At 43.6% G+C, this 20,433-nt stretch overlaps 2 protein-coding genes across 2 annotated transcripts in view; both read right to left on the bottom strand.

Annotated features, from left to right (window-relative positions):
- tmc2b (transmembrane channel-like 2b) overlaps positions 1 to 12,852 on the bottom strand; it is a 20,501-nt gene extending 7,649 nt beyond the window's left edge. The window contains exons 1-12 of the mRNA XM_061259933.1: positions 12,199 to 12,852; positions 10,477 to 10,782; positions 9,992 to 10,033; positions 8,688 to 9,147; positions 5,757 to 5,909; positions 3,352 to 3,442; positions 2,881 to 2,962; positions 2,656 to 2,762; positions 2,042 to 2,140; positions 1,597 to 1,739; positions 1,070 to 1,217; positions 353 to 547 (exon numbers count right to left, since the gene is read on the bottom strand). Coding sequence (XP_061115917.1) covers positions 353 to 547; positions 1,070 to 1,217; positions 1,597 to 1,739; positions 2,042 to 2,140; positions 2,656 to 2,762; positions 2,881 to 2,962; positions 3,352 to 3,442; positions 5,757 to 5,909; positions 8,688 to 9,147; positions 9,992 to 10,033; positions 10,477 to 10,519 — 1,563 coding nt within the window. The 5' untranslated portion in view covers positions 10,520 to 10,782; positions 12,199 to 12,852. The remainder of the gene's footprint in view (positions 1 to 352; positions 548 to 1,069; positions 1,218 to 1,596; positions 1,740 to 2,041; positions 2,141 to 2,655; positions 2,763 to 2,880; positions 2,963 to 3,351; positions 3,443 to 5,756; positions 5,910 to 8,687; positions 9,148 to 9,991; positions 10,034 to 10,476; positions 10,783 to 12,198) is intronic.
- A 2,532-nt stretch (positions 12,853 to 15,384) lies between these two features.
- Positions 15,385 to 20,433, bottom strand: part of tmc1 (transmembrane channel-like 1) — a 35,345-nt gene continuing 30,296 nt past the window's right edge. Inside the window, exons 16-20 of the mRNA XM_061260613.1 lie at positions 19,270 to 19,509; positions 18,852 to 18,977; positions 16,903 to 16,981; positions 16,283 to 16,406; positions 15,385 to 15,668 (exon numbers count right to left, since the gene is read on the bottom strand). Of these exons, the coding sequence (XP_061116597.1) occupies positions 15,385 to 15,668; positions 16,283 to 16,406; positions 16,903 to 16,981; positions 18,852 to 18,977; positions 19,270 to 19,509 (853 nt within the window). The remainder of the gene's footprint in view (positions 15,669 to 16,282; positions 16,407 to 16,902; positions 16,982 to 18,851; positions 18,978 to 19,269; positions 19,510 to 20,433) is intronic.

Genomic DNA, 20,433 nt, shown 5'->3' with positions numbered 1-20,433 from the left:
ACACTTAATTGGTCCATCAATCAAGGTGTACACACTGTAATATCGCCCTCTCTACAGCCCGATTGGCAGCCACTCGTATATAGAACATCTTACAAAGCAGGAACAAGCACATCATCACCTCTCTGTGAGTTGTTATGGTAGCAACAGTGAACAGTGACACAGGCCTGGCTCTGAACAGTGAGAACACAACCAGACCAGGGAGACAGAGCGTACTCACAACACCGCTAAAACAACTGCACAGGGTAACTCTGCCACCCTAGAACCGTGACATAAACTCTGGGAAACTGATAGCTTACGGGGAACAAGAACCAGCGCTGGGGTTTGGGATGGTGACGTCATGATAGTCTTTTACCTCGTTCTTCTGGAACCAGCTCAGTTGGTCTTCGTCCAGGTTGGCAAACTCCTGTGACCTCTTCACCACGTAGTAGATGAGGTAGCCACTTCCTCCGAGGCTGCAGAGGATCAGGAGGTTGGCCAGAACCCTCAGGAACCTCCTTAGATGGATGTTTTCATCCTTCTGGTTCTCTTGCTCATCCACAATAGATTCCTATGCCCATTCACAAATTAAACAATATAGTCACCATTATAATGAATTGGCACTTTTGAGTAAAAATCAAACAATGTAACATAATTTATTGAAATACTGCCTCGGTTCAGCTCAACCCTAGTCCTGAAGAGCCGCAGGGTGTGCTGCTCCCTGTTTTTCCTTCCACACTATAATCACCATTAGGTTCAGAGTCAATCTAATAACCAGCTTAATGTTCCCAAGATAAGTCTACATGCTAATGCAGATATTACACAGCAAACAAGGAACACTGAAAAACAGGAAAAGTACTGAATCAGATCATATGTATTCAGTGTAATCCATGAATGTTTCAGCTGCAAACATTTTGTATAGTGCCATTTACACGCTTTTACATAAGGAAGGAGCTCAAAAGTACAGAAAATACTTCAAATCGAGCCAAATGTGTGGGACCACATAATACAGAGTATACACAGCCTGGATTACATTCCACTAAAGGACTTAGTCAGTTCAGCGAGCGTTGTGTGTTCCAGGCCACATTGTTACCTTAAAGCTGGTGGTGATGGAAGCGAACTTGTTGTCGGCCGTCTCAGCATTGCCGATGAGGTAGTCCCAGCTGGTGAAGAGCTTCCAGGCGAAGGTGAAGGCACCATCCTCCGCTCCGTCTCCACCTTCGTTAGAGTTCTTCGCCATGCTGAGGGGGAGGGGGGGGTATACTTAGATGAGTGTGTGTGTGAGTGAGTGTGTGTGTGTGTGTGTGTGTGTGTGTGTGTGTGTGTGTGTGAGTGTGTGTGCGTGTGCGTGTGCGTGTGCGTGTGCGTGTGCGTGTGTGTGTGTGTGGGTGTGGGTGTGAGTGTGTGTGTGTGTGTGTGCGTGTGCGTGTGCGGGTGTGAGTGTGTGTGTGAGTGTGCGTGTGTGTGAAACTACAAAAGGCACAGGACACGGTGTGATGTCACTCAAAGTTCAATTCTAATGCGGGGTCTTCAGTGATGATTTTCCTACAGCCATAACAGAGGAGAAAACCGTATTGGGAAGACTGAATGATTGTGCTGATGCGATACTGGGACACGTACGTTCTGATCACAACCATGAGGCTGTATCCAAAGGATCCGACTCCCACCAGCAGATAGGACAGAGGGAGCCGGAACTTCAGCAAGCCAATCGTTCTCTGGTCGTTATAGAAACCGTAAAACAGAACAGAATACTTGCAGTAGCCCTGTGGGAATAATGAATTGATTCATGTCAGTGTATTTCAGGCATGTAATAACAATAACTTGTGTTTCTTTTAATTGAAGATCACCAGGAATCTAACCAAACTAATATATGCATGTTTCCTCACTCACATTCAATAATTACCTACAAAAAAAACATTTAATATTAAAACTACCCAGTGATGAATTCGGGAAAACACTTCAGAAAACATTTCTGGACAAACTAAATCGAATTGTTCCTTCTGCAGAAAAGCAAAAAAAAGAATAACAGAGCCATAAACTAGAGCCACGAGGTTATGATCCTCACACCAAAATCCATGAGGACGGAAAAGTCCATGGCTTTGTCCTGCTCGTCCCTCGGCACAGTCTTGCGGGGAATCGTTCCGTGCGGAAGCCCCATCAACAGCTGGAAGCACAGAAACGCAAGGACACAGGTGAGTTCAATGACAAGGACAGGCCGTTCTACCTAACTAGGTCAAGGACATTGAGTTGGGTGGTCCAATCAGGACGGACAGGTATGGGGGTAGGTTTTGGTTACAGCCTATTAGTAAAACAGGCAATTCATCAAACCAAGGTAATGACTACTAAGTACCCACGGTCATGACTACTGACCCAAGGTCATGACAACTAAACCAAGGTCATGACTACTAAACCAAGGTCATGACTACTAACCCTCTGTCATGACTACTAACCCAAGGTCATGACAACTAAACCAAGGTAATGACTACTAAACCAAGGTCATGACTACTAAACTAAGGTCATGACTACTAAACTAAGGTCATGACTGAAAACCACGGATCACTGAAGAACCGTATTCGAGTATCTTTGTTTATTCATATATGAGGAATGTTCAAGCAGCAAAAAAATGCTAAATGAGGGTTGAATATTCTGGCCACAGGTCATGATGTTACTGTGCAGCACCTCAGGGATCACGACGAGGCCGAACATGAAGCCAAAGAGGACCAGGTTCATCCCGTACATCCACCTGAGGAACAGGAAGTACGAGGCCACGGAGGAGCCGAAATGACCTGCAGAGAGGAGGAAGAGCAGGCCCAGCATGACACCTCCCTCTCAATCAGCCAATAATTCATCTGGACACATTTTATCACCTGCTTTCAACTTCATTTTCTTCTGTTCAACACTTACTTTCAACTTCTTTTATTTTTCTTTCCCAAGGTATGCACGCCGTCTTAAAATTCTCAAAATCTCTGTTGAACTTGATCCATTTCTGAAAGAAAAGCGGTAAACAACTGATTATCCAGTCTGAAAAGAGCAGAACCAAAGCAGATCATTCAAACAATCAGCCACAGAAATACTACTCGGTATAATAATGCGGTAATAAGAACCTTTAATTCAAACATACGTTTTAATTCTCCTTGCTTATTTCTCAATTTTAGCTGTAGCATTAGTCTAGTATTATTCCGTCACCTTAGTATTACTGTTCTACAATGGCTGTGAGGGTTTTATTGCATGCACTTTCACTAATTTATTTACTTCCATACACCAGAATTGTCATAATTACAGAGTGTGTTGTTACTGAATGGGACTAAACGGGTGTGCACTTGAAGGGCAGTAACACAGTGGAGGTAAATCTGGTGGTAAATGCGAGGAGCTCACCTTCGTCATCATCACTTTGTAGGCATAGAGCTTCCTTCCTTTTCCTTTCCCCAAGGCCCCCTCAAACTTCTCCACAAACTGCTGAGCTTCTCTGAGAGGACAGTCAACACAAACACACACATTCAGTACAAACATACACATACACACAAACACACACATTATGCAAACATACACACACACACACATACATCACACACATTATACAAACATACACAAACACAAACACACACATTCAGTACAAACATTATCCAAACATTCACACACACAAACACACATTCAGTACAAACATACACACAGACACACACAAACACACACATTATACAAACATACACACCAACAAACACACACATTCAGTACAAACATACACACAAACATACACATTCAGTACAAACACACACAATTTAAAAAACCTCACAATTCTACTTCTCAGTATACCTTAACAGCTGGTCGTGTAGCTAACTGGGACCCCAAAGACTTGTTTAATGATAAAAACACATCATTCAGCTCATTAATCTAAGCCTCCTGCTGTGTACTTTGCATAAGCAGTCTCATAGTGTGATCTTATGGCTGTAATGCATTGGGTATGGTTTGGAGATTTCAGGCATAAAGCAACCACCATAGGGATGACATTCAACCGTATGACTGTAAACATGGGGAGTTAAAAAAACTAAAAACATCTGTGGTCAAGTTTACATGACGTAACCGTTGCTTAAAGCATTCATGAACCGTGTACTACACAATTAACATGAGGTGACACCTTTATATTTAATTCATCAGAGAAACAAGGGCGCAGTGAAGAAGCACGCAGTGTGCTCTATTAGACGCCATTCTCCAACATGACATAAGCACATTTGGTCAAATGACTTCATTTCAGCCCTCTGGCCTAAATTTAAACACAAAAGCTTATGAATGATTTACAAAGGCAGTACATCATGCCAATTAAAATGTTATATATGCTTTATACATACTTTCTGTAAAGTGTCAAATAATGACTATTACTATACTAACTCAGTCATGCATTCCTCTATGTCAACATTTTGTGCCAAATCTGTTTTTGGCCTATTTTGGCCTAAACTTCTACTAAAAAAAAAGTTATATGCTTCTGATCATTTAAACAGAGGCGTTTTTATGAAAAATGACAAGTCTCCAAGAGAGCTAGCTGACTAAATGCATGTGTGCTGATAAAGGTTTGGTTCTTAATTTAATTTTCTATGTGCAAGACTAGCTCAGCCCACCCCGAGTACTCAGTTCTGCCAGCGTTCTCAGAGCGTTTTTCCAACGCTGCCGTAGTAACCTCGGGATCACGGGCAGATAGCAATCGAACAGAAGGCTTTTAGCAGCAGCAGGCAGGGTATCTGTCAGGCAACACCTTTAAGAGGAAGGCTCTGGAGGGAGAGCCTGCAGGTGTAAGGTGTCTCAGGCGAAACCTCGCCCCTCCCTACTCTGGCCTTTCAGGAAGCGCGGCTTCAGTTAAGACTGTATTTATCAGTGTCATAAGCACTGAGCAGCTCAGATCAATGAAGTCTTTAATTATGGGCCAGCTATCAAACATATTTTGCCATATTTTATTTTACCTTTATTTAGCAAGATTAGATTTGCTAAATTTGTGTTGGGTCTCAGCATACAATACATTCAAGATATAAATAATATGCAGTACTGTGCAAAAGTCTAAGGCACCTGTATAACATTCTGTACAGATAAGATTCAATGAAAGGTCCTTTTTAGTAATTTGGCAGAATAGTTAAAAACTGAATCAAATCAATATTTTTTGTGATCACCCTTAATAGTTAAAACTGCATCACTTCTCTGAGATATAGAACTGCAGGACAGCGTTGGCTAAGACAATCAGCAGGGAGGTTGTTCCAAGCATGCCACAGTTCTTCTGCAGACTTTGGTTGGCTCCTTGCTTCTGATATCAGACAGCCTTGATCAAGTTTTTATGTAAAATGTAGTCAACTGCTTACAGTAATATGATACTTTTTTAAATTAAAGACAAAAATGTCATCTTTTGGAAGATGAATATTTGGAAATCTCAAATGTGTTCTTTTATACTAACACACACAAAAAAAAAGAGATATATAATAAAGTCTAGGGTGCCTAAGACTTCTGCACAGTACTGTATAATTTAAAAAAATGAATCAGTAAAATATTAGAACAGTCTACATGGTAGTTGATTGTAACTTGGTATTTGCTGCCAACCTGCTTTACCCTTGTGTAAAATAAGTACAAATTCAACACTGAAAGAGTGCAGCTGTGCTAAATCTGCAGCTCCTGAAAGCAGCGTATAGAGATATGTGTTGGAGGGGCGGGGGAGGCCAGTACGGGTGGCGGTCAGAGAGTGAACAGGATGGCGGTAACAGAGCGAGCAGCGCGGCGGTAAGCGGTGACGGGATAGGAGCCGTTACTTTAAGCACAGGAGCCTCCTCTTCATGCGCCAGGGTTTGTTCCTCATGTTGGAGATGAGCTTCTTCTTCTCCTCCACCTCCTCCTTCAGCCGTGCCATCTCCCCCTCCGACAGGGAGTCCTCGTCATCCGACTCCCCGTCCGAGTCCGAGGAGCTGGAGAGAGGGGCGACACGGAGCGCGTCAGGAGGGTTTACCTCAGGCCTTCATTTTCATACACACTCTCCACACGTAGTCTAAATGTCATTCTCTCTCTCACTCACCTGCTCATTCTTTACATTTTAAATTTTTAGTTTAACCTGTATTTATACAGGGTAGACGGAGTGAACAGACATGCTCATTTATAGAAACACCCTGCTATTTCCCCCCCAGTAGCCTAAACTACATGTCCTTGGATTTAGGGAGGAAACTGGAGTACCCAGAGGAAGCCCACACAGGCACGGGGATAGCATGCAGACTCCACACAGAAAGCACTAACCACTGCACCACACCACTTTGCCCCCTTATGATTGAGTCATCAATGTCTGAAATTATTGTTGCCTCCATATTTATAGAATACAAAAAATTGCAACGTAAGAACACTGCAAAAAGGCTATGCCAGATGTTAAAAAGACACTCTGCTAGCGAGAATAGTAGTTTAGATGCTTATTACCCTCTCATTTGCAGAGCAATAAAACCCCAGCTCCTCCCGCCTCACCACTATCACGGTTTACAACCCTCACCACGGCACAGACTCAGCCAATAAAAGGCATATTTGAACAATTCTTGATACCACTTCTCTAGGAATATGGATGTGTTCGCATAGAAAGAATAAGCAGATGTGCATAAACATGCATCTGCTATAGATAAACCTGTAATGTTAATTGTACTGGCTAACAGAGCTACCAGGGCTCTGGTTAACCTCATTTTGAAATACAGTTCCATTGCAAATATGATACAGCTTGATTAGAAAGCATTTAGGGAAAGTGATTTGGAGAGCTTTTTGGACACTTTGGGATGCTTTATAAAGCATATATGAATAAAACACACATGAAGGTTAATTTTCTTACATTTTACATCAATCTGTTTTAATAGAAAAATGTAGATAATTGTTTTTGGAGCGATTTGGGGACACAGATGACATCTGGGTGCAGTTTTAGAAAAACTAATGTGGAATTTGAGTGCCTGTTGATATCTTTACCAGATTTTGTACACAAGTTGATATCAAGTTTGTGCATGAATATAAAATAGATTTAAAAATGCAGATAATTTTAGTATTTTAGTGTACCTTTTGTCTACACTGTATGTGCATGCGCTGACATAAATTTGTTCTGTCTCAAATTCCTGAATTGTACAAGCCTTTTCTTTAAGTCTTCCACCATGTGTGTGTAGTAAACAGTTTGAGATTTTGACACTTTTATAGGACTAGTACAAAATAGATGGAAATTGTCCTCTAGGGGGGCAAAGTGGAAAGGGTTAAAATATAGCTTGAGCTTGTCATACGAGGTCAAGCTGGGAGCTCGTCTCAACTGGTCAACCAGCTAAACCATGTTGAGCTGGTTTTAACTGGTCAACCTGTCAGGCGCCAGGAACGAAGAACCAATAGCAACCTAAAACTAAGCTGAATAAGTGTCTTTATTAGACGACAGACAGGTCAGGCAGGCGATGGTCAAATGCAGGCAGACTGGTGCAACAGAGGCAATCAAGTTCGTAATCAGGGTCATAGGCAAAAGTCTAAGCACAAGGATATGCAAAAGGGTATAACAAGGATAATGGTTGAGGTCACAGGCGGAAGTCCATACACAGTAAGGCAGGTAGGACAAGCAAGGGCACAGAACGTGATCCAAGAATCGATATCCAAAAAACAAAGCTAAATCCGGTAGCGAGTGATCAAAGACAGAAGGGTAATCCAAAAAGCAGGGTACACAAAGGAGGTTGATACACAAGACAGGCAGGCAGAAAAACACTGGAGAGAATGGAGCGAACACATTACAATCTGGCAAAGGACTAAGACAAACAGGCGGGTTTAAATACACAGAATGATTGAACTGAAATATACACGTGTGAGTGAAGGGGAACAGTTAACAAGACACAGGTGAACTGAATGAGTGAATTAAAACTAAGGAAAGCAAATAGGGGCAAGAGACATGAAAACAAGGCAGGAAACAGAAGACTGGGGAGCACAGAGTGTGACACAACAAGCTACCAGCTGTTTTAAAACCTAGCTTGAGCTTTTTTTCAGCAGGGCACACACTCCCACACAAATTCTAAATCTCTCTCACTGACATACTCCCACCCATTCACTGTCATTGTCTCACTAACTCATGAACTCACAGAAGCCCTGAACCAGGGGTACACAAATCTATGTGCTGGTTTTGTTCCAACCAATTATCTTAATTTTAGTTTTCTGACTATATAAATTACACTGGTTCACGCCTGAACTGGATTATAGTAAAATCTTTAGGATACACCTCCAGTCTTTGACTGTAGCTAGTCAACACGGTGAAGTGCTGTGAAACTGAAGGCTCGTAGCAGGTTACTGTAACAACGTTCCCTGATGACATAGCCCAACGTCGTTGCCTTTGGCTAGAGGCGATTTCGCCTATAGCTGAATGGTAACGTATCTGTCCAACAAATATTTGGACGAGTGAGATGCCGGGCTTCAAATCCCACCTCAAACTCAGGTGACTTCTCACCCGTTACACTTATACACATATCAGATTTAGACATGATTGAACTAATGAAATCATTAGAGCAGAAGTTGCCACGAAATCCTGGAACGGATCGGCCCTTGCTGTGCACCCTGCCCTGCACACACGAGAAGAGGAAAGACGGGGAGAGCGAGTGTCTGTGCAAACCAGCAGGCCCGTTAGGCCCAGCGGGAGGCGTCTGGGATTCACCTGTGGGCCTGGTGCGTGAGGCAAGGGGAGCGGCGGGGTTTACAAGATACTGCACCTGCTGAGATTGCCCCTCTTTTTCTTATCTTTCTCGTTCCCTCTGTCCTTCCCTTTCCCCTTGGCGTCCCCCTGTCCCTTCTTCTCCTTCTTGTTCTGCTCTTCCTTCTCCTTCTTGCCGCCTCCTTTCGCGTTCCTCCCCTTCTTGGGTTTCTCGTCTTCCTCGCTCTCGTCCTCGCTGTCCGGCGCTTTCTTCTTCTTCCTGCCGGTCCCTTTGCCGCCCTTCCTCCTGTTTCGCCGCTCGTCCTCGCTCTCCTCATCTTCCTCGCTGTCCTGCACCCTGGACTTCTTCTTGTTCGCTTTTCTCTTCCGTGGCAGGTCCTCTTCCTCCTCCTCCTCCTCCTCCTCTTCCTCGCTCTGGTCCCTCCTGCCCTTCCGTCCCACTGGTTTCTTGTTCCTGCCGGCTGCTGGAGAGGCTGCCCGCTGCCTCCTGTTTGACTTTGGTCTTCTCACGGGTTCCTCTGTGAAACACGTGCACACACACACACACACATCACACATGAAAGCATACACACACAGACACACACACACGCAAGCATACACACAGACACACACACACATCACACATGCAAGCATACACACAGACACACACACGCACATACATACGTACACACCCACACACACAGATCACACATGCAAGCATACACACACATGCACGCACACACACACGCAAACGACACACACACACAGGACACACACATCATACAGGCAAGCATACACACACATCACACATCACACATCACACATCACACATGCAAGCATACACAGACATTTAAAAACGAATGCAGACACAAACATAGACACACATACAGACATGTACAAACAAACACACATACGCACACAGCCACATTCGCATACGCAGGACCACAAGAACAGAAAGAGAAGAAGAAAAATAAACACAATATTAGGAATGCCGCTACAGACTTTGGAGCCATATCTTTGGAATACATGAAATGCATTTAGCAAAGGGATATACACAGCTTTATACATTGGCCATCAGTGTAGCATTAATTAATAATTAAGTGGGCTTGCAACTCAGGTTAAAATGTTTTAAAAGGCACTGATATTGTCCCGCAGAACATGATACTTAAATGCACTGCTGTATAAATGTAGGGTATGTGTCTTTGGCTATGCAAAGCTAGACAGCTGTCAATATTTTTCATTACACTGAGGTCACTGTCACTTACCCTAAGAGTCAATGTAAATACATTGGGATAAATGGCCTGACCCGACCAGCTCAGTTCACAAGATAATCCAACTCAATAAAACACTTTTCCTGTCCAGTGGAAGCTCAGAGAAACTCACCGTCACTCTCACTCTCCACCTGACCATCAATTTCCATTCCCACTGGGGTTAAAAGAAAATGCTGTTAGTTCATACCACAAATGAAATATCTCTGTGGACAGACAGCGTAACGCACATCACACTGTTTTTACCGTATAGACAAAGTCTCCAAAGACATGACACAAGCTGTTGCAAATATTCATCAAACGAAAGTGGAATAAAGTCATTCCTGTAGGGAGCACACATTCTTAAATCGTCCAAAGAACAATATCCAATGCACTTGAATTTCTTGAAATGAAAGAAGCACTTAACAAATCAAATATTACTGATACAAAATATGTTATTTTAAAAGGGATTTACAAACATCACAAAATAGTCAGACAGGCAGGTTGCATTAGAAGCACTAGTGTCTTGCCTTCTCTGTACAAAAATTGTTCTGCACTTAACTGACAGTAAAAATGAACATAGTTTTACATGTGAGAATGCCCGGGGCTGATGATACGCACCATCTTCCATTCGTATGGCGAGGTCCGACTTCCTGCGCGGCATTGCTGTGCAGTGTCAGGCGGGATAGCGGGATACCGGGAGAGCGGGATAGCGGGATAGCAGGCGGACGGGGCGCTGAGACTGACTGACGGTGGAACCTGTGGCGAGAGGAGGACGCAACTGCGCTCCCCTTCCCCGGACACACCTGCTGTTTTGGGTTTGGCCAAGGTGTCTCCACGGCGACGGCTCCAACGCCATGGCAACGGAGATGATAATCTGAGCCGTCTTCGCTTGTAAAACAAAAGTGAATCTGAAATGCAGGGGCCCTGGAATGGAAAGAGTGTGGGACCCCGGTGGAACAGAGGTGTACAGAACTACATGTGTAAACATGCGTAGGCACACACAGCTGCTCATACACATATATAGGTAGTAGCATTCTCACACATACACATGTAGACAATCTCTCTCGCTTCTCTCTCTGTCACGCACACACAGGTACACACATACACGTGCACACAATTTCACTCTTTCACACACATACACAAATACACACATACATACACACCATATCTCTCTCTCTCACACATTCACATGTACACAATATCTCTCTCTCGGTCACACACAGCCTCACACATACACATGCACACAATTTCACTCTCTCACACACACAGTATTACACATACACACACAAACACATACACACCATATCTCTCTCACACACACACACAGTGCCAATGGAAAGTAGACGTGATTTCCGGTTAAAAGGAGTCCTTTCACAACACAAAGGTCTGGCATCAGTTACATCATAAAGATCACGTCCGCGCTGGCAATGTAGAACAGTTGGCAGCCTGTAACGGCCTGAAACTCTGGTATAAAGTTTCCTCTGAGAAATCTTAACCAATGATTTGCTTGTCAACCAAAACCCCTCAGAATTATGCAACATGTGAAACCAGCCCCACAAACCATAGACCAGTCGGTTGCATCTTAAACACTGACTGCTTTATATTTTAAAAGGAAGACAGAATAAAGGGAGATATAACTATTATGAATGGTTATATTACTTTTTGGAAGTGGGGGAACGGGGTTGGAACTGGTGTTTTGAGTAGTGTACATTAAACATATCACAGCCAACCTGATTGAAACTAGGCTACAGTCCCTATTAGTTATGCTATTTTTAAAACGACATATTACATTCTTTATATACATGCTCTATTTAATCAAGTTTTCAACGGAACAACATGTCCAACCTGACCTGATTAATAATGTAAAGAAACAGGAACCCCGTCCACTAATGCTATGCTACTAAAGCCGTTGCACTTGCTCAAATTATGCCTGTATCAACGTGAAACCCGATCCTGCCACTTCAGTCCACTTCTGTGATGCCTTTCCCACCCACTGTCCTTCTCCAGTTCCCGAGAAAACCACCCTGATCCTATAATCCACAATTCAAGTCTTCCACGAACCGCTCTATCTTTTCATGTCACCTACAATTCATCTGTTGACGTCACCTCAAAATGTCTACAGCGACGTCAGCAATGTCTGACATTTGACTATTTCTCTTCAAACGCTATCGTGCTTTTATTGGCTCACATGTTTACATATTTTGGAAGCCAGGGGAGATTTTAAAAAACGCGATGTCAACTCTTGGATGCGTCCCAGTCTGAAAGTTCCGCTCCCTATTAAACCTGCTAAATAAGTGATAGACATAGCCAGTAGGCTACTATAACTACAGATAGGCCTACCCGGTAACTGAGAACGCGGTCCGCAGTTGTTCTCGTCGTGTTAACGTTGACACGAGCAGATGCCCTGTGCGTGCCAGCCCTGGCAAAGACGAACATTAAGAGGAAATTACTGACGCAAGCCTCTCACAAGCCGAGTCATGCAGAGAAAGCAAGTTCGCCAAATTGAATATGCCTACATTTCACATGAAAGTGGAACCGTTTAAATCAGATTCTTCTCCAGTGGATGTTGCTCTTTTTAGTCGAGGCAACATACACTCACTGAGCACTTTATTGGGAACACCTGTACACCTACTTATTCATTCCATCTAATCAGCCAATCGTATAGCAGCAGTGCAATGCATACGATCATGCAGATACGGATCAGGAGCTTCAGTTAATGTTCACATCAACCATCAGAATTGGGAAAAATGTTATCTTAGTGATTTCAACTCTGGCATGTTTATTGGTGGGCAGGTTTGAGTGTTTTCTGTAACTGCTGATCTCCTGTGATTTTCACACACAACAGTCTCTAGAGTTTACTCAGGATGGTGCAAAAAACATCCAGTGAGCAGCAGTTCTGCAGGCAGAAATACCTTGTTAATGAGAGAAGTCAATGAAGAATGGCCAGACTGGTTCAAGCTGACAGGAAGGTGACAGTAACGCAAATAACCAAACATTACAACAGTGGTATGTAGAAGAGCATCTCTGAACACATAACGCGTCAAACCGCTAAGTGGATAGGCTACAGAAGTAATAAATACCTAATAAAGTGCTCACTGAGTGTATAGGCAACTGGTAATTGTATGTGTAGGTCAACATAATAGAGATTTATGCAAATGAAAAAATATTTACTGTAGGTACCCTGCTTTATGCCAGAATGCTTTTAATTTGAATAATTATTATTCAGGAATTTCTCAAAAGGGCAAAACTTTGGTTAAAACTGACAAACACTACATTTACTAAATATTACTTTGAGCAGATGTTATTGCCCTGAGGGACTTAGGATACATTATCTTACAAAGTCCACTTATACAGCTGGATATAGACTGAAGCAAGAAGGTTAAATACCTTGCTCAAGGACCCAACAGCAGTGCTTAACCATTATGCAACAATGCTGTTAGCATGCAAAGATAAATTACATGTGTAAGTATGATATTTAATGCTTTAAATGCATTTTAGCACAGACAGCAACATTTTACTATCAGTGGGGTCATCTTTGATCTGTCTTTCACATGCAAAAACCTTCCTCTTAAGTTCTCAGGTGACTCCGCTGAAAATAAATACTTAATGATTACTGGTGATGAATTTTATATGAACATTAAATTGTTAATGGAATTATTTCACAGACTATAATGCCAAAATTATAATGCTGTTTTTCATGAGAAAATACAGTCTGCCAAGCACCCATTTTGTTTTATAAAGGATTTTTGGTAAAGGTAAAGGTAAAATGCAAAATGTCAGATACAAAACCTACAGGCCAAACCTACCTTCCCAAACTACTTATGATTTGGAAACCCGGCAGGATGACTGCTACCACTCTGGACCTGTCATGCTGAGTGACAGGTGTCAATTATAGCAGAGGAGAGAACAGGTCTGGCAATCCAAGGGTCATGTGGAGACACCCTCCAATCAGTGCAAAGGGGGGCAGACTCTGCCCCGGGACATCCGATCCAAAATGGATTAGAGAGTCAACAATGATGACGTGACCCATCAGCCATGCCTGTCTGCAGCTGACTGGCAGGGACCACATGAGCTGGTCCTTGGGTTCCATAGCCACTGGCACCCTGAGCATGACGCTGGAGCCATGCCACGCTGAGAGAGGACGCTAAATGTCATTTGTTCATTTAAGCCCGTGGATGCACTCAGCTTGTTTTTCACTTACATAGGAGCTCCTGGGCTGAATCCAACAGGCAAAGCTTCACAGCATGCCCCACAGATGCCCCACAGATGCCCCAGTGTCAAAGTACTACACAACCACTGGGTATGTACTTAATGTCCCATGAGCACAGGTACCAAAAGTTCCTACACAACACTGGGAATATGGCTAATGGGGTCATGTAAAATTTAACAGGTTGGATGGCGGCCATTTTTGGAAAGGCAGAAGGTTATGGGTTAAGTGTTCAGCAAAAGTGTGTCATGACCATGACTTATAATGGCTGCAGATGGGTTGTCAGTAGAAGGCCACCCTAGAAAGCACTAAACACCAACATGGCCATATACTGTTCCCTTGAGTGGTTGACATGGTAGGACTAACATCACACATGCTGCTAAAAGGGTGGGACATCCATCCTACAACCCTACAGATGGGCAGAGACAAAAAAATGTCACGGTCCACAGGAACAGTGCCCCCTAGTGGCCAATAAGCAGCATTCCCTGCAGTGACCTGATCTTACTGCCCTAGACAAGTCATGTCTTGGCTTCTGAAATATTTAACCGATCCCTTTATTCTTGCGCGGGTTCCTTAAATAAAATCCTGCGATGTAAAGGAAGGCTTCAAGGGAGTCCGTTTCCTCTCTGAATAATGTATGCTTCAGGCCTTGTACCCCCCATTCAGGTACCTGTCTGAACGTTCCTGCCAATTCTGTTACTCAGTCAGGGGGCAGGTAAGGACGAGGGTGAGGCCGGGGGTAGGAACAGGAGCTAAAAATCACTAAATCAAGCTTTTGTCCCCATTATGTAGACAAAACTGTACAAATTACGAAATCATAACCAACACCCGTTGCCCTGTAAAATTCAAATCCGGTTGCTATACTGAAAATTAAGTCAGCCCTATCTTATTACATTGCTTATGTAGGAGAAAATACAGTGGATATTCCATGTCCCCCGGGAGACCAGTGTACAGGGGAAATGTCCCACAATGTGTGAAACACTGCCCCCTACCCACAGCCCTTTCCCAGTGCAACCTTCACTCTGGAGCAGGGGTCTCAACTGTTGTACTGGAGGGCTTTTACACCAGGGTAAACACGCACTTGCCAAAAAAGTGATTTTTCAACACAATATCTTCCTTACAAAAATAAATAAATATGCTTTCTGAATGTACTTCTGTCATTCTGCAGTTATTCAGGGCGGGAAGCCTGCAGTCTTTCCCAGATAACATGGGCCGATCGCTTCTGTTCCCATAACGTTCCCAAAATCGTATAAAATCTTATAAGTTCTTGTTCTTGTTCTTGTTCTTGTTCTAGCATCCATGACTGACGGTGGCACCTGTCAGCGCCTCTGTGAGTCTTGGGCCCGTTGCATTCTGGGTTCCGGTTGCCGCGGGTGCCCGGGGAGGTACCCCTGCGCTCCAGCCCCACGGGGAGGCGGGGGCCTGGTGGTGGGGGCGCGGGGGGGCGGGGCTCCTGAGGGACGTCCCACTCGCTCCTGTGAGGGGCGGAGCTGCTGCCTCGATTGGTCCTGGTCAAATCTCTCACTGTGCGATTGGTCCGGGTCAAATCTCTCACTGTGCGATTGGTCCTGGTCAAATCTCTCACTGTGGGCTCTCCTGTCCGCTGTCAGAAAGAGAGGGTGGGGAGAGAGAGGGAGAGAGAGAGGGGGGAGAGAGGGAGAGAGGGGGGGAGAGAGGGAGAGAGAGGGAGAGAGAGAGGGAGAGAGAGAATGAGAGAGAATGAGAGAGTGAGAGAGGAGGAAAGAGGGAGGGAAAGAGAGAGAGGGGGAGGGAAGGTGGGGAAGACAGAGAGAGAGGGAGACAGAGAGGGTGGGGAAGACAGAGAGAGGGAGAGAGAGAATGAGAGAGAGGGAGAGAGAGAGAGGGTGGGGAAGACAGAGAGAGGGAGAGAGAGTGAGAGAGAGTGTGGGGAAGAGAGAGACAGAGAGAGGAGGTAAGAGTGCAGGGTGAGGGAAAGTGAGGGGGAGAGGAGAGAATACAAATAACAATTAATATAAAACCCTGAAATTATAATTTTTATGAACTATATGGAGTATCAGTCTACACAGAAATAATACTCATGATAATAATAATAATAATAATAATACATTTTATAAAGCGCCTTTCAATACACCCATGGTCACTTTACAGGGAATCAGAAACCAGTGTATAGCCTGTACTGATATAAAACCATAATAAAGGTACAGAAAATGAGACAAATTCATAGGTGTCTCTCACTTCTATTGTTCAGTGATGCGTTGTTCTCCTCCTGCCTGCAGGAGGCAGTGTTCCTTGCTTCATCCAGCTCGCTCGCGGCCTTCAAGGCAGCCTTCTTGTTCTTCTTCTTGTTCTCTTCATTTTGCTGGGGGAGCGAAACACACAAGCCATTGTGTACAAACTGCTTATTTGAAGAAAGCTTAGGTTTTGCATTGAATTTGCAAATTCTTATGTGTGCTTATTTGTGCTTATTTACAGATTACATTTAAATTGCATGTGTACACTTGAATTTTGTCGACCCTCATCAACCACTTTTTCAGTGCAGAACAGGCAGGGCTTTGTTACAACTGTGACTGCCCTCTCCTGGTTAATCTGGATACTTGTAAACCCAAGAGAATACTGGCAGATCAGTCGATCAATCAGGTAAGTCATTTGAACCAATAGGATACCAAAAAGAAACATTAAACTTTAAGGCACTGAACACAGACAGAGAGTGAGATCTTTTCCAAGTATAAGATCTAAATACAACTATAAATTATATGAAATGAAAGTATAACCCTCATAGTCAGCTGCACATACTTTTTGTTTGTAATTTGTTGTTGATTTGCAGTTTAAAGGGATGGAGTCTTGATATGACTTACAGCCTGTAGCTTCTTTTTTAGCTCAGCGTTGGCAGTCTTGTAGGTCTTGGACGTGGAGTGCAGATAATAAATGGCTAAACTAAAAACATTAAAAATGAATAAATGCCTTGAAGAAATACAGTAAGACTTAATATTAGAGTATTTTTTTCAGTTGATGGAAACTCAAAAAATTAGAATATCGTGCAAAAGTTCATTTATTTCAATAACTCAACTTTAAAGGTGAAACTAATATATTACATAGACAAATTACATGCAAAGCAAGATATTTCAAGCCTTTATTTGTTATAATTTTGATGATTATGGCTTACAGCTTATGAAAACCTCAAATTCAAAATCTCAGAAAATTAGAATATTACATGAAATCAATCAAAAAAGGATTTTAAATACAGAAATGTCGGCCCTCTGAAAAGTATAATCATGCATATGTACTCAGTACTTGGTTTGGGCCCCTTTTGCACGAATTTCTGCCTCAATGCGGTGTGGCATGGATGCGATCAGCCTGTGGCACTGCTGAGGTGTTATGGAAGACCAGGATGCTTCAATAGCAGCCTTCAGCTCTTCTGCATTGTTCGGTCTCATGTCTCTCATCTTTCTCTTGGCAATGCCCCATAGATTCTCTATGGGGTTCAGGTCAGGTGAGTTTGCTGGCCAATCAAGCACAGTAATCCCATGGTCATTGAACCAGGTTTTGGTACTTTTGGCAGTGTGTGCAGGTGCTAAGTCAGCGTCAGCGTCTCCATAAAGCTTGTCTGCTGAAGGAACCATGAAGTGCTCTAAAATTTCCTGGTAGACGGTTGCGTTGACCCTGGACTTAAAGCATAAAGCATAAAGCACAGTGGACCAACACCAGCAGATGACATGGCTCCCCAAATCAACACTGACTGTGGAAACTTCACACTGGACTTTAAGCATCTTGGATTGTGTGCCTCTCCATTCTTCCTCCAGACTCTGGGACCTTGGTTTCCAAATGAGAAGCAAAATTTGCTCTCATCAGAGAAGAGGACTTTGTATCACTGAGCAACAGACCAGTTCTTTTTTTCTTTAGCCCAGGTAAGACGCTTCTGGCGGTGTTTGTTATTCAGGAGCGGCTTCACAAGAGGAATACGACATGTGAAGCCCATGTCCAGGATCCGTCTGTGTGTGGTGGCTCTTGATGCATCAACTCCAGCCCCAGTCCACTCCTTGTGAAGCTCTCCCACACTTTTGAATGGCCTTTTCCTGACAATCCTCTCCAGGATGCGGTCATCCCTGCTGCTTGTGCACCTTTTTCTTCCACACTTTTTCCTTCCACTTAACTTTCTATTAATGTGCTTTGATATAGCACTTTGAGAACATCCAACTTCTCTTGCAATTACCTTTTGAGGCTTTCCCTCCTTGTGGAGGGTGTCGATGATGGTTTTCTGAACAACAGTCAGGTCAGCAGTCTTCCCCATGATTGTGAATTCTACTGAACCATACTGAGAGACAATTTAAAGGCTCAGGAACCCTTTGCAGGTGTTTTGGATTAATTCGCTGATTAGAGTGTGACACTTTGAGCGTACAATATTGAACCTTTCCACAATATTCTAATTTTCTGAGATTTTGAATTTGGGGTTTTCATAAGCTTTAAGCCATAATCATCAAAAATATAAGAAATAAAGGCTTGGAATATCTCACTTTGCATGTAATGAGTCTATATGATATATTAGTTTCACCTTTTTAGTTGAATTACTGAAATAAATGAACTTTTGCATGATATTCTAATTTTTCGAGTTTCACCTGTATATGAGATTCAGTGCTTCTGTTACATATTACAGTGTATGTTTAGAGGAACCAACACAAGTATCTGACACAAGTTACAACCCGTTATGAAATGCCCCTATATAAAATGTTCTATGGTGCTTTGCCAATTAGATGTTAGTCATGTGTCTTATTCTCGGCTCCTGATTGGCTGTCTCAAGCACACTCACACCATGAGCAGAATGAAGGGGAGAATGAGTCCAGGGTTCGAGGCGTAGCTGAACACCGTTCCAAACCACGCAGGAAAATCGCTCTCCAGGGTCTCCTGGATCACGTCAAACATACGGCTCTTCCCACTAAAACAGAGAAGGGGTAAGGAACTTATTTTGAGGAAATAATGTTCTTCTTTATTTTAACATACACATTTACATTTAGAAAACCAGAGCTGGATTTAGATCCAGATTTGATGATTGCCGGTGGAAACTGTGTGTTGGATGTATTCTGCGATCGATTAGCTTGACTTGCATGTCATGCTGACACCAGCATGATAGTTACGTTCTGTGACTGACTAGTCCGGCCTGAAGTAGGGGGCTGGCGTAGATATGCAGAATAAGACGGCGGGTGTTTTCGGGGGTCGGTCGGTGTGACCTGAAGGGGCCGCAGTCGAAGGAGGGCGGGATGGAGACGATGGTGTAGATGGCGGGCAGTGTGGACAGGAACAGGATGACCAGCAGCATGGCCATGTAGAAGTTGTTGGAGCCCGAGGCCTTGAAGACGCGCTCCTGCGGCACGTTGCAGCTCATCACGGCCCAGCACTGCAGGTACATGGAGACGTGCAGCCGCAGCACGTTCAGCGCGGGGAGGCAGGGGGCGTAGAACGCGCCCATCCTGAGCCCACATACACACACGCATAAAAACACACGCATACACACACATTCATACATATGTACACACATACAAACACATGCAGACACACACACATACACACACGCATAAAAACACACGCATACACACACACATTCATACATATGTACACACATACAAACACATGCAGACACCCACATAGACACACGCATGCACAGATATACACATACACACACACACAGGCATGCATGTGTATGACAAACAAATACATACAGACATACGTGTACATACACGTACGCAGATATATGCGTTCACACACGCGTTTATACACATAAACATGCACATACACACATAAACACCATGCAGAGAGAGAGAATGAGAGAGAGGGGGGGAGAGAGAGAGAGAGAGAGAGATGTCACTCAGAGGTGGTTTCCATGGTAATACAGAGAGTGGGCAGAAGCAAAGAACACCGGGGGGCACAGCCAATCAAGCAGCTACCAGGGCAACAGAGGGCACAGACAAACGCTGTCAATCTGGCCATTTCCATGGCAACAGACAGGAGCAGACAAAACCACCTGCCACTCAAATTGATTTTCTCGCTCGCTTTCCCTCTGAGTGGGACTGAATTTCCCTGTCTCTCATTACATAAAAGAATTTCTGCCAACAAAACCTCTTTTTAAAATTATTTTAAAGACAGATTGTTCTGTACCCAGTGTGAGCTCTGTGTGTGGTTTTGGGTTGGTTGAGGTAACAGGAGCTCTGTGTGCTGTAGATTCTGGATGGTTGAGCTAATATGAACAATTTGTGATGTAGTTTTGGGTTGGTTGTGCTACCATGAGCAATTAGTGATGTAGTTTTGGGTTGGTTGAGCTAACAGGAGTGCTGTGAGGTGTAATTTTGGATTGCTTGAGCTAACATGAGCAATGCGTGGTGTAGTTTTGGGTTGGT

Source organism: Conger conger, chromosome 11 (assembly GCF_963514075.1).
Source record: "Conger conger chromosome 11, fConCon1.1, whole genome shotgun sequence".
Classification (NCBI taxonomy): Eukaryota; Metazoa; Chordata; class Actinopteri; order Anguilliformes; family Congridae; genus Conger; species Conger conger.
This window is presented reverse-complemented; position numbering and strand designations above follow the sequence as displayed.